The sequence below is a fragment of the Emydura macquarii genome, unplaced genomic scaffold, assembly GCF_026122565.2.
Source record: "Emydura macquarii macquarii isolate MOO-44397 ecotype Brisbane River unplaced genomic scaffold, CSIRO-AGI_Emac_v2 contig_2473, whole genome shotgun sequence".
NCBI lineage: Eukaryota > Metazoa > Chordata > Testudines > Chelidae > Emydura > Emydura macquarii.
The window spans coordinates 6,704,691-6,718,676 of NW_027132610.1; the positions used below are offsets into that span (position 1 = coordinate 6,704,691).

Below are 13,986 nucleotides of genomic sequence, written 5' to 3' on the forward strand. Positions count from 1 at the left end.
TCAGTGTTCAAGGCTCTAATGTTCAAGGGGTCAATGCCTCTCCCCCCTCAGCTACAGCTGGGAGCAGGGCCATGGTCACAGCTGGGAGCGGGGCCATGGTCACAGCTGGGAGCGGGGCCATGGTCACAGCTGGGAGCAGGGCCATGGTCACAGCTGGGAGCGGGGCCATGGTCACAGCTGGGAGCAGGACTGACCCCTGAGTCAGGAGCAACAGCCAGGGGCTGAGGCCGAGACAGGGAGCAGGGCTGCGGTGGTTGGGGGCTGAGCGGCCATGGGCTGAGGCCATGAGTGGGGCTGCAGGGGCTGAGGCCTGGAGCGGGGACAGGTGAGCCAAGCCAGGGAACCGCAGCCAGGGGTGGGACCAGGAGCCATGTTTGGGAGGTGGGGCTGAAACAGATTTTGGGGCAGAGCGAGGTGGGGTGGTGCTCCCTTCCTGCCCCCCATGGGGGCTGGCCCGGACCCTGCTGCACCCCCTCTAACATCCCTGTGTTCCCTGGGTGTGCCCCATAAGTTGAACACCTCTGGTCTAAGCCTTCTGATAAATATAGAGAAGTCGACCCTTATTCTGGCACAGAGGATAGAGTTTTTTGGAGTGGTGTTCGACTTTTACTCAGACCAGAGCTTACCGCCAAGAAGGTCATTTGAAGACCATCTCATCGCAGATAATGCACCATCTGGACTCTATACTTTGTAGTATCTCCTCAGATCCTTGTCTCCCTCAATTGGTGGTTGGATCCGTTTGCTGTTTATATGAGTGTTCCCTTTATACGGCCTCAACCATCAATGACCCTGGTCTCAGATGCATCAGCACTAGGTGGGGAACTCACGTGGGCCCCTCAGAACTCAAGGCCTTTGGTCTCCAGAGGAACTTTCACTCCACATCAATGTCCAGGCAGTCAGAGCAGTTCCCTGGCTTGTCAGGCCTTCCTGCCACATATTACAAGCAGAAACTTGTTTGTTCTTCTGGACATCACTGCAGCCATGTTTTATCTCAACAGGTAAGGAAGAGCTTACTATGTCAGGAAGAGATTCAGCTATGGGAACTTTGCATAGCCCACCCAATCAACCTCAAGGCCTCGTCCCTTCTGGGAATGCAAAACAAGCTGGTAGATCGCCTCAGCCGGACTTTGTCCAGTCACCGCAACTGGTACTTTCACCCAGATGTGGTGAGAGATGTTTTCCAGCCCCGGAGGATTCCCCAGAAAGACCTATTTGCAATCCGGTACAACAGAAAGTATCACCAATTCTACTTCCTATGCAGCCATAGTCCGGGTTCTTCAGGAATGCCTTTCTGCTACCATGGATGGGACATATTTACTACGCTTTTTCCCCATGTCCTGCTCGTGCACAGAGTACTACTAAAGATCAAGCAGGACCAGGCCTGGGTTGTTCTTAAAGCCCCAGCATGGTCCTGTCAACACTGATTCTCCACTCTGCTTAGCTTTTCAGTGGCAACCCCAATCCTACTTCCGTTACACCCGAACCTGATCTCTCAGGACCACGGTCAGCTGCTCCACCTGAACCTGAGCTCCCTGCACCTAATAGCCTGGAAGCTCCATGGTTAAATCCCAGAGAACAGGCTTGCTCGGAGCACGTTCATCAGGTCCTATTAGGTAATAGGAAGCCCTCCACCAGGGCTACTTATCTTTCAAAGCAGTTGTGTGTGTGGGCATTCCAATGTGGAGTCTCACCCACATGGTCATCCTTACAAGAAATACTCGAGTATCAAGGCTTTGCTGTCTCCTCTGTTAAGGTTCATCGTGCAGCAGTATTGGCTTTCCACCTCTGGGTGGATAACTGGTCCATATTTTCAAATGACATGTCTGTCCAATATCTCAAGGGCCTAGAAAGCTTATACCTGCATGGCAATCTACCTACTTGTCTTCTACCCAAAGCCACATGCAAATACAGAGGAACAACATCTTCACTCATTGAACGTTAGACGAGCCCTAGCTTTCTACATGGGTAGACTGTCCGAATGCTTTAGTCCTTTCTAAATCTTCTTAGCTGTAGCTGACAGGATGAAGGGTCTCCCAGTCTCTCTTCACAGACCTTCATCCTGAATTATTACCTCATTGATTTGTATTTGTTATGATCAGGCAAATCTTCTGCTATCAGCTAACCTGACTGCTCATTCCACGAGGTCGAAAGCATCATCATCAGCATTCCTAGCACAGATCCAGATTGAGGATATTTGTAAAGCAGCAACCTGGCCATCGGTACACACGTACTCCTCTCATTACGCTGTCACTCAACGGTCCAGAAGTGATGCCAAATTTAGTCAAGCTGTCCTGCAGTCAGTGTATCCATGAACTCCAATCCTTCCACCTATTCAGCTCTTTGGGAGTCACCAAGAGTGGAATGCATGTGTGCAATCATTCAAAGAAGAAAAAGCTATTACTAACTTTCTGTAACTGTTGTTCAACATGTGCATTCCACAACCCACCTTCCTGCCCGTCTACATTGGAGTTTCCCAGAAAAAAGGAATTGGGCCTGTGCGGGCTTGGCTGGGAGCATTATACCAATGCTATAGGTGCGTGGCACCTCAAGGCGCTCAAGCTGCCCCAACAGATACCACTGAGGGAAAAATTTCCAGCAACTGTACTCAGGGCACATACACACCTGGAGTGGAATGGACATGTGCAACACATCTTGAAGAACAACAGTTACAGAAGGTTAGTAACCGGTTTTTTGTTGTTGGTTTTTTTTTTTTTTTTTTTTTCAATTGAAGTACTATGAAGTAGAGAATTTGCTTAATCTTTATAAGCAACTTTGTTCCTCTAGTATTAAACATTTTTAAATGAATGGTAGAGAAGGCTTAAGGTATGCAATACTTTAAGTTTTGTGTTTACGAAGTGACTGTGTTCATTAAAACCCTGATTTGGCAAGGAATTGAAACATATGCCTAACTGTAAGCATGTGCTCAAAAGCGTCTCTGAATTGGGATATTGATAAGAAAATGTTATGAATCACTTAAATGATATTGTTTAGCTTTGAAGTGTGGTTTTAAATTGAAGATACTATGGAAATCAAACCTTTGATAGTCTATAAATACATTCATTAATCCTTGCCTGTGTGTGTGCATTTCTGTGTCAATGGTCTCTGGATTGAATATGATTTTATAGTATAGATTTACTTTATGGAGTAATTGGGCTTGGATACACTTACTTAAAGAAAAAATTCAACCTGTCATTTAAAACAGTCCTCTTCCCGAAGCACTGTTTACAGTAGCTCAGCACTGAGACCATTGTTTTGTAGAACCTTGTGATTGTCTTTGATAATGAGAATTGTATTTTGTTTCTGCAGCATGCATGCATGCACCATTATTACAGCTCTAAGGTTTAGATCTGACTCTTCTTCCCTTAAGTGTATTACCATAAATTTCTTGTCTGCCCATCTCTCTACAATTCACAGATAATTCCCAACTTTTGATCTATCCTATGTCCAATTTTTTAATTGTAGCATTTACACTGTTTGTCAGAATAAAAAACTTAGTCCCCAAGTTGATCCTTTTTGGGCCCCAATAACAACCTTCCCTCACCTTTTTCTTTTTTTAAAGATACATTGTTTAATAATTATTCACTGCTTCCAATAGCAGCCAACTTTTTATCCATACAACAGTATTTCTAGTAATGCAGCTTCTTCTTAACTTATTTACATTTTATGTGGTATTGTATCAACAGATTCTTCTTTAAGTATGTGTCCATGTGAATCCTACTTCGTGCATGTATGCACTTGATGTGCACGAGATCAAAGCTTTGGAATAGTCATATCCATTAAGCTATTCCTGTACTACGCATATCCTCCTGCCCTCCATCTCAGGGCATAAAGGGCAGAGCAGCTGCAACCATTCTTCAGTTTCTTCTTACTGTCCCGGCAATGAGATGGAAGAAATGGTGTCTGCCCGCTGCTACTTAGTGATTATTCCCTTCAAATTCCCCCTCTTTTCTTTTTTACAGTTGTCAAAAAGGGAAGAGGGGAAAAAAAGCAACTAACTTTTTTCTGTCCACTTTGTGCTTAAAGTGGCAGATTCAAAGCCCTCAGGCTTCAGAGCATGCCCACCTTGTGAAACTCATTCCACTTACAGATGGCCAGAACCGCTGTCTTTTTTTGTCTTTGTGGGAGCCATGTTCCAGGCTGCTGCTTGGTATACTCTTCCTTTTTGACCAAGATAAGAAAATCCAGGGACAGTTGGCTAAAGTTATACCTCCTTGAACAATCAATGAGAGGGACTTCAGACCCTGAGAAGAGATTGGTTCAATCTTGGGGTTGATCCTTGTTCCTAAGGTCCACTCATCCAGTGCCCCTGCCAGCAGCACTCAGAACCCAAGGTCAGTACTGGCAAGAAGTACACAGCACTGTCAGGTGAAGATCTGGGACTGTTGAAGACTGCCTCACTACTGGTTACCACCCTGCACTGAAGACTGGTATTGCCTTCTCTAGACAATGAATATCTAAATAGAAGAATAAACATTACTCCCTGCACCAATCCCCCTCTCTCCACAAGAAGTTCAAAAACTCATTCACTGGGAATGGAGGACTATGCACAGGGACAAATGACACCAACTCAATATCTGGCTTAGTACTGAAACGACACAGGGCGCCTTCCATGCTGACAACCATTGACTCTGGCACTCACAATAAAAACCTTAATGATACAAACCAGTTTAATGTTAAAGGTAGCAGCTAAGTCTCTGGCACCACATTCAACATTGATGTCACTGTAGTCGGCACTGGTACTGACTTCTCAAGATCATGCCACCTCTAGAGAAAGTTTTCTCTTCATCTCCTTCGCTGGGAGACACTTTCCACTGTCTAGCAGTTTGTCACATAGATCGGGAGAAGGCCTTGGTCTACAAACCAGGGACACTCACTTCAGAGCCTTGACTCATCAACCTCAGGCTTGGCAATGGCCTGGTCAACCTTACCAGAGCTAGTTGAGATCCCTGTTGGCCCTATTGGGCATACTGGGGACATCCATCTAGAGTATCCAGCAGCTGGTCTCCATCTTACCACTCAAGAAAACACAGGTGGTCTTGCTGCCTTTCTTTACCAGTTGCCACACCCTCCATTTGTAGACAGAGCGGAGCAAGAACAGCATTCAAAGGAAGTCCAGAGCAGTCTTTTTGGTTCCTGATGATTTTAGAATCTTCCAAAGGCTGCTGTCTCATACAGCTGAGATCCTTGAAGTAGAGACTTTAATAATTGAAGAAAAAGTTCACAAGCTTTCTGATATGCTGCATTTTATCTGCTCTTGCCAGAATAACACTGCCAATTAACGAGGGCATCTTAGAACCTGCTAAGACTGTGTCACTTTGCTTCAAACTGTTTAAAAATGGAAAAGGAGTATCAGTTACCCCAAACTGGGTTTGAGCAATTTTATCCCCACCAAATCCCAGGTTCATTAATGGTCTCTGCAGCCCACAAGAAATCTAAACAGTCTAAAAGTCCTCCAAAAGACAAAAACCCAGAGAAATTAAACCTCTTTGGAATAAAGGCTCATTTGTCAACTTCACTTCAGCTACAAATATGAACCTATCACCTTGTTTGCAAAACCCTGTCCCAAGTCAGATACGTGTATCCCCTTTGTGGCCAAACTTCTGATGACTCCAGAGAAGAGTTGAAAGCCATCATTGCTGAAGGTCACCAGTGATGGATGCATTACACTCCCTAAAGGACTCCAGAGTCATCTTTTGCTCAGTGAGTATCCTATACCTCAGCCACAAATGACAGGCTCTTTAAGATATCAAGGGCAATCCAGATAAAAGCCTTACTTACCCTCAGTAACTGTCTTCCAAGTATCCACCCAGTAAGAAGCCACAGTTCTCTGAGGAGCTCAGCTTTCTTGGTCTTTGATCAGTCTTCATCTGCTTCCAGACAGCAGATTTTACACGAGGGTTGAGACCCACAAGAGAATCATACAAGAGCCATCCCTAGATCTTGCCTTCAGATACTGGCTTGCTTTCTTCCATCAGACTTGTACTGCAACAACAACTGATTGATGGGTGCTGGAAGTGGTCTCATGATTCTTTCGTCCAATTTGATTCCTTGCCCCACTACTCTTCCCCATTCCTTTTCATGGATCCTTCTTACAAAAAGCTAAAATGTGGCTTCATTGCTTTGCCTGCGAGCCAAAAGAGGAGGTACCTCTAGAGTAAAGGAGAAAAGGTTTCTTGCTCCTGATGTTTCCTTGTTTCAAAACAAAAAGGATGTCTTTGTTCTATTCTAGACCCAAGAAGACTGAACAATATATTCACTGTCTCAGATTTAGGATAGTAATACTTAACTTCATCATCCCTTCCCTAGACTAAAAATGGATTTGTCTCAAAACTGGCTCTCAACCCTCCAAGATTCATCCTTCCACATTGTGATTCATCGGGCCCATAGGAAATATCCAAAATTTGCAGTAAGTCCCAGTCATTACCAATAGAATGTTCTACCGTTTGGTCTTTCCACAGCAGTGAGTTTTTACCAAGTGCCTGGGAATGGTGGCAGCACATCTGAGGAGGCATTCACATCTTCTTATATCTAGATGATTGGTTGATCAAAGGCAGGTCTCATCAGGAAGTCACCACAGCCTGGATCTATGTCCTTCCCCTTTTCAGACAGTTGGGCCTCATGGAGAATTATGGGAAGTACTCTTATCCCATCACAGACAATAAAATTTACAGGTGCCTTAGTCAATTATAAATCATTAAAAGCACATCTTCCAACAACAGAGTTCTGTCTATCCAAATTATCATTACCAGTATCAATGCAAGTCTATCAACAGCAATAAGAAATTGCCTCAAACTTGGCCATATATCAGTTTAGCATGTATGAGACACCACTAGCCAGGTTTTACCTATGTCCATTACAAGGCTGGCTGAAGTCTGTGTTATCGCCCCATGATAAATCAAATGAGTATGTAAATTGTGGTCCCAGCTCACATTGTATTAGTACTGAACTGAAGGTCAGACCTTAAGAACATTCCACCATGCTCCTACAAAGACGCTGATCGCAGATGCGTCAAAAACAGGTGGGGACACAAGTCTTGGCCACTTTCAGATACAAGGAACTTGGTCCCTAAAAAAGTGTGATTCCACACACATGCATTCTAGAATTACAAGCAATCAGATTAGCTTGCATTGCATTTGTATCTGTTCTACAGAATTCCACAGTTCAGGTTCTCAAAGACTGTACATCAACAATATACATAAGCAAGCAAAGAGGTGCTTGCTGTTCACTCCTGTGGCAGGAGGTGTAGTGAAAGTTATGGACATAGTACCAACAAGGGATAACCCAAGTAGCTCTTCATCTTCCAGGAGTTGGCAATGATTTCAGAGACCTCCTAATCAGCCAATCCATTAAAATCCACAAATGGTCTCTGAAGAACTCATCATGCCAATATTTCACTAATGGGGATACCCCATTATAGACTTGTCACCAAGCAACACACTGTATCTAGCCTTTTCCTCCAAGGGGACATGAGCCCAGGATTCTTGTAAGACACTTTTCTCATACCATACGATCAAAGACTCACCTTTGATTATATTCTGTATTTGAAACACTTTGGACTCTTAGTTCAATTAAGGCCCATCTTACAATGATCTTGCCATTCTCCAGTACAGTCATGTTTACTTTCTCTCTCTGAATGCTTTCCACATCACCACCTGTCAAAATGCCCTTTGATTGCCATTTCATCAGCCAAGAGAGTAGGCAAAATAAACTTTCATGGTCAGCCCTCCTTACACAACATTAAACAGAGGTTAGATGGTGTTGAGGATTTCTCCCAGATTTATTCTCAAAGTTGTGTCAGACTTTCATTTGAATCAATCTGTTAATCTTTCCATTTTCTTTTCTTTCCAAAAGCCATTGTTGGCCATTCAGGAAGTGAAGAAACTCAATACCTTGGATGTTTCAAGGGCAGTGTTTATATTATCGTGATAGGAAAAAGTTCTTTGGGTAGACTCCCCAATATTTTTTTGTTGCCATAAGAGCACTTTTGTAAGAGGTAAACTACTTCTTCACAGAGGATATCTAAATGGATTAACCGGTTTATTTCATTCTCTCATGTGGCTGATATACCTCTTCCTCTAAATATCACAGCTCATTTCACTAGAGCACATGCTGCATCTTCTGCATTCTTCAGAAACATCTGAAACCTGCAAGACAACTATTTGTGTAGTCCCTTTACTTTTGTTATGCTACTATGCCATTGACCTGGTCACAAGATCAAATGACACATCTGACAGGAAAGTGATACAATTACTTTTTAGTCAGAGTTCAGTCAGAACTCCCCTATCTCACCTTCCGGACGGGACACCTAAAGTGAGATCCACGCGGACACATACTTGAAGAAATAAGGGTTACTTACCCTACAGTAACTGGATTATTTGTGTTGGTGTCATCCATGTACATCCCAGGACCTGCCCTTCATCGCCACTCTTAAGAGTCCTTATTACCTAATTCTGAAAGAATCCCAGGTAATGGCAACTATGGGTGGCTGCTTTGCCTATGATGCTCTTGGATGGGGGGCATGAGGACATTGCACATTGTAGCGTTGCTCAACAAGCATTGCTATTCAGAGATTGTGATCTCATGTCCAGAAAGCATATGCTCATCCTAGAGTGGGATCGACATGCCTGACATCTCAAAGAACTACGGTTACTATAAAGTAAGTAACCATTCTTTTCTTAAAAGAAAGATCAGTTGTGCGCACAATGAAGGTTTTCCCCCAAATCTGTAATTATAGCAGAAAGAGAGCTATCTGGTTCATCTGATAAGGTTTTTAATACATTTTGCATATGGCTTAATCCTTTTGGCAATGTTAAATCAAATAAAAGTTTTACTGAACACATTATTAAATTCTAATCATATTCATGACATTTCCTTGGTTATACTTATAATTGATATGAGAAAGCAGTTGAATTAGGGATTAGTACTTCACTAGATCTGACTTTCCATATATGCAGAGATGTTTAAGGCCAGAAGGGACCATTATGATCACCTAGTCTGCCCTCCTGTATAAGAATTTCTGCATCAAGAAGCAAGTAAATGAAATATTGGAACATATGGAAATTTAAAAAATAAAATCATAGTCAAGAGAAGTATCTCAAGAGTGAGGATCTGCATTGCCCAGGGGTAGTCAATAGGTGGCCCGTGGTCCAAATCTGGACTGCTGGAGGCATTTCACTGAACAGCGGAAGGTGTGCCAAGCTCGGGGCTTCAGCCCCGCCTGAGGTGTGCCTGGGATTCAGTTACCTGTCAGCCCACCTTGTCTGCATGCAGCCAGTCACTCCTGTACCTGCACTAGCCTCTTCTCATGCATGAACTGCCCATGGCTCCCCAGAGTTTCATGGTCCGTTCAAAAGCCTCAGGCGGCCTGGATTTGGCCCACGGTTCACCTACCGACTACCCCTGCAATAGGCCCTGGGTACATTACACAGCATTGTATGTGTTCGTTGAACAGGGGCACTTGCAATGAGAAAATTGTTTCTCTGGAGTCCAAACCTTAACCATACCTTGACCAAGAAATTTGGACTTTGACCAAAAAAAAAAAAAATAGACTATTGAAATAGGCAATAACTGAATTATAATAATGGGTTACAATCAAGGTGCGAGATATGAGTTTTACTTTTGTGTCACTCTTGAAGAGGCCAGTATAGCATTTGTATCTATGTATATTTCTCTTTGGCAAGAAGCACCCAGGTGATGCACAAAGGTCCAAACTGAGGTGTTCACACTGTTGGTTATGCACAAGTCTTAAAGTGCTGTGGGATTCATTCCTTTAGTGTAAATAACTTGGAACTGGGTTTCATGATGCTTTATTTCTGATGTAAATAACTTTCAATAATAGAAGGGAGAGGACATCAAATTTGTGTGGAACATAGATAAGTTTGGGATTCAAATGAGGAATACTTTGGAGGTAAATTAGGGTGTATGTCTTTCCAAGCCTATAAACATTTTTTTTATATCACTGTAGCAGAGATACTGAATTTGATTAAGGAGATGCTTTCATTTTATGGCTCTGTTTTATACTTTTAACTAGAGCTAGTTGAACTACTTATCAGAAATAATGTTCGTTAAGGGTTTAGCTCCTTTTCTGCCTGTGACTAGCTTGTGAACCAATCCTAATTTATGTTAATGTGTCAATTATTTGTGTTCAGGATAAAAATCATTTATTTGTGATTGTTAAATAGTTTAGATCACATTCATTAACGTGACCAATCACACACAATAATAGTCTCCCTGAAAGTTGTTAAACAGGAGAAGGATGAATTATGAATTGCAGTTACACATCTATGCTAACCTTTCAGAAACTCTTAGAATTCTCTGACACTGATAAATATCCAGACAAATCCGAGTGAACTGAACTTGGTGTTTTTATTTGCTAATTATTGCAAAACCATTTGTGTTTGACCAGTTCTATTTTGTAGACTCCTGAACAAAAGTACCTTTTGTGGATGAAATTTCTCATGTTCATTTTCAATCTAAAGGAATATTGGTGGAATTTGTTTACTTTAGCAAAATCTGAGCTATTCGTTTTTTCCAAAGCTCACTCATTTCAAATGCTGTCTTTTGTGCACTAATTCAAAAGGGCTTTTTTAAAATCCTAAAACTTGGCATGGGTTTTTAGTGTTTGCTTATTTTCCATTCAGGTTAGGCTCTGTGTCACATGTATTAGGAATATAGTGTGGTCTAGTTAAAAGGGTGCAAGACTGGGAGCTCTCTTCCAGCTATGCCAGTGATCTGCTGTGATACCCATAGGCCAGTCACTTCCCCTCTCTGTGCCTCTGCTTCTCCCACACTTTGTTTGGCTTGTTTATGTAGATTGTAAGCACTCAGAGACCGGACTGTGTCCGCACAATTCCTTGCACAGTAGGGCCCCAGTCTCAGTTGGGACCTCTAGGTACTACTGTGATATAAATTATAACAATAAAAATAACTATTACGCTATAAGGTATAGTAACTTACAAGTCTTGAGGCATACAGTGCTTGCACTCTAACCTCTGATTCAGTGTAGCAAATCCAAAACACTGTATTAGCAATGTGACATAGTATTGTGGGTCCATTTTGATATCTTATTACTGGTCATTCGGTAAGTAGCTGTCCCCCATACGTTGGAGGGAAGCAAATCTGAAGTTATGATTTAACTGACTTCTGATTCAAAATATTTTTTCCTCCCTTATAAGGCTTTGGCAGCTCAAGTACATCTGGGTTTAACTTCAGCAATCCTGGCATCACAGCATCGGCTGGCTTGACATTCGGGGTGTCTAATCCTGCGTCTACAGGTTTTGGGACAGGAGGGCAACTTCTTCAGCTGAAGAAACCTCCAGCTGGAAACAAGAGAGGGAAAAGATAGACACAGTTGGGGAAGGGAGAAGTGAATCAGCTTTGTTCATCCTAAAAGTCTATTTTTCTAAATGGATGCAGTAATTAAATTGCATCCCAGGAGATTTATAACATTTTGCTACTTTTCCCAATTCTGGAATATGAAATGTAATCATACTGAACAACTATTTTCCTGTGAATAGAAGCCCATTTATGTATTTTTATTTTGGTCCTAGTTATAGAGATGATCTATACTGCATTATTAAAGAATCTTGTAAAACCATCTATTTATCCTAATGTTAGTAGCAGAATATTTTTTGTTAATAAGCTTTATACCATATGAATATATACATATTTGGTTTTTTGTACAGATAAAATATATTCTAGTACAAATACTAGAGTTCATATCTTCTGTTCCTGGATATGGCCTTTAAATCTACTTCAGGGTGTTTCGTTGTGTATATGTATGTAAATATATATATATATATACACACACACAGTACAGTGCACACATTTGTGTGTATGTATTTGTATATATAATAAAAACATGTGAACTCTGCCCCATAGACAAAACTCTCCAAGTTCCTTTGCTTTGTGTGTTCCCTTCTCCATGTTTTAGGCTCCCACATCTTGATGCTCAGCTGTAATATTTTTGCAGCTTTTTTTTTTTTTTTTTTTTAAAGACCAGCTAAAATACTGTTCACTATCTCATAATCCTGGTAAATAGCGCTTAATTGTCAGTTTGTCCTCAACGTTTTCCTTTCCTTAGTTAGCAATCACTCCAAAGAAGAATCTGGAGAGACTTTCAAACCAAGGTGTTGTCTCAGCTGATGTTCCCAAACTGGTCTTTCCTGGTTTTTTGCTTCATTTCTGAGGCTGCTATGTGCTTCAGGAGCAAGTTCAGGATTCCAGGAGATAGCTTGGGGGCAGAGCTGTGAAGCCAGTGGTCTCTTCTCTCTGCAGGTGGTTGATACAGACTGTGCCACTCCTAATGAAAATTGTAGCTAACCATTCCAAAACAGAGTTGATTCACATAGGGCTACTAGCATTGACTCCAAAAATAGTTGCTTACCTGCCCTTAACACCTGTAGCTGATAAGGAATAGAGCAAAACAAATATACTTTGAAGGTAAGCTATTGTAACAATAGAAATAGCACCAGTCTTACAGGTTCAGCAAACTTCATATTATGGTATGTTAGCCCATTGGGCTGCATCTCCAGCTTAGAGTGTGTTAAAACAGAAACAGCAGAAAAACCTCTTACAGAGGGACTGCCTTATGTGAGATAAATACGTCATTCTGATTATCTGATCTTTGCAAATAAAGGGTGTGTATATGGAGTTTTGGCGATAAGTGTAGCTTTTTATATAGAGGATGTTTTGTATATAATGTGCATTCAAGTGAATATTCACAGTCACTTTCACCAAGGCACCTTTTTTCTAAAACCGGTATTATGCATAATTTTCTAGTATGAAGTCAGTTGCTTTCAATTGTAAAAGTGTTGTCATGTACCGTTTTATATGTTCTGGAAGTAATGTCTGCATACCGCAATGACTGGTCTTTGGCAAACATGGGGTTTTCTCTTGTTTGTGTTCAGAAATAAGGATATCAGTTTTGAGCACTGAACTTTTCACTTTTGTACACTTGTATGTTACTGCATCTAAGAGGTGAGCCTTTTTTTGGGGGGGGTGTAAGGGGGCGAAATTAATAGTGTGAGTTTTTTGTTTTGTTTTTTAAGACAATTAAAAGCTTAAAGTCCATTTCAACCTAAACCTTTTTCAAAACTTGCATTGGGCTGCAGTCAAAATCCTGATATTTGTATTTCTTTGTTACTGCTTTTTTTTAAAAAGTGAAATTTAAAATGTTGAACCATTGGACTTTCTTGTAATGTATTAATTTGTGAAACTAATTTTTTAAAATGTGTGCTGTCTTTGTCCACATGTGCAACCTACCATTGTGCAAAACAATAAAAAATTAATGCTGTGATCCTGGTCATAATTATTAGTCTGTCTATTTGCAGAATCTGGTCCTATCACCTTAGTTCTCGTGTATGTCATATTTACAAAAAAAATCTGGTGCAAAATCATGTTGATTTATTTTGAATAGTGTATACTTGCTCTTACTAAAAATAGTTTTGATCTCTAAATTAAAATCTTACGACTTTTATCCATAATCTCTTACCTTCTGCTATATTATGTGAACCTGGATGGTACTGGAAGAGCACACATTGTGCTGCATTATCTTCTTATGGTGGGTTTTGCACTATGTTTAATTTCAGAGCAAAGCATTAATTTGTAGTCTGCAATAATTTTCCACCATAAATCTTTTGTCAGCATAGTTTAAAAAACAAAATAACAAAAAAAAACTTGCAGCAAAACATCTCACTTCATGTAAAGAGTAAAAAACCAACTCATGCTGAATGAATGTTGTTAGAGAACTCTTTCACAGCAATAACTTAACTGTAAAATTACCTTTTAAGTGGAAAAGGGAGATATGGTTGAATGATAGATGGCAAGTTGAAGTGCACAATCTTTGGAGTCAAAAGGGCTATGTAAATGTTTAAATGTATTTTTCAGTCCATGCAGATCATTGCAGTTCTGTAATTTGGCCACATTTTTCACAGATCAGTATGGCTGCAAATGAAAGCTATAGAATTTTTGGACCACACTATGCAA

General features: G+C 41.1%; 1 protein-coding gene across 3 annotated transcripts in view; it reads left to right on the forward strand.

The window, feature by feature from the left end:
* NUP58 (nucleoporin 58) overlaps nt 1–13,294 on the forward strand; it is a 57,275-nt gene extending 43,981 nt beyond the window's left edge. For all 3 annotated transcript variants that reach the window (XM_067562889.1, XM_067562890.1, XM_067562891.1), the window contains one exon: nt 11,175–13,294. In XM_067562889.1, coding sequence (XP_067418990.1) covers nt 11,175–11,344 — 170 coding nt within the window. In that variant the 3' untranslated portion in view covers nt 11,345–13,294. The remainder of the gene's footprint in view (nt 1–11,174) is intronic.
* The last annotated feature ends 692 nt before the right edge of the window (nt 13,295–13,986 follow it).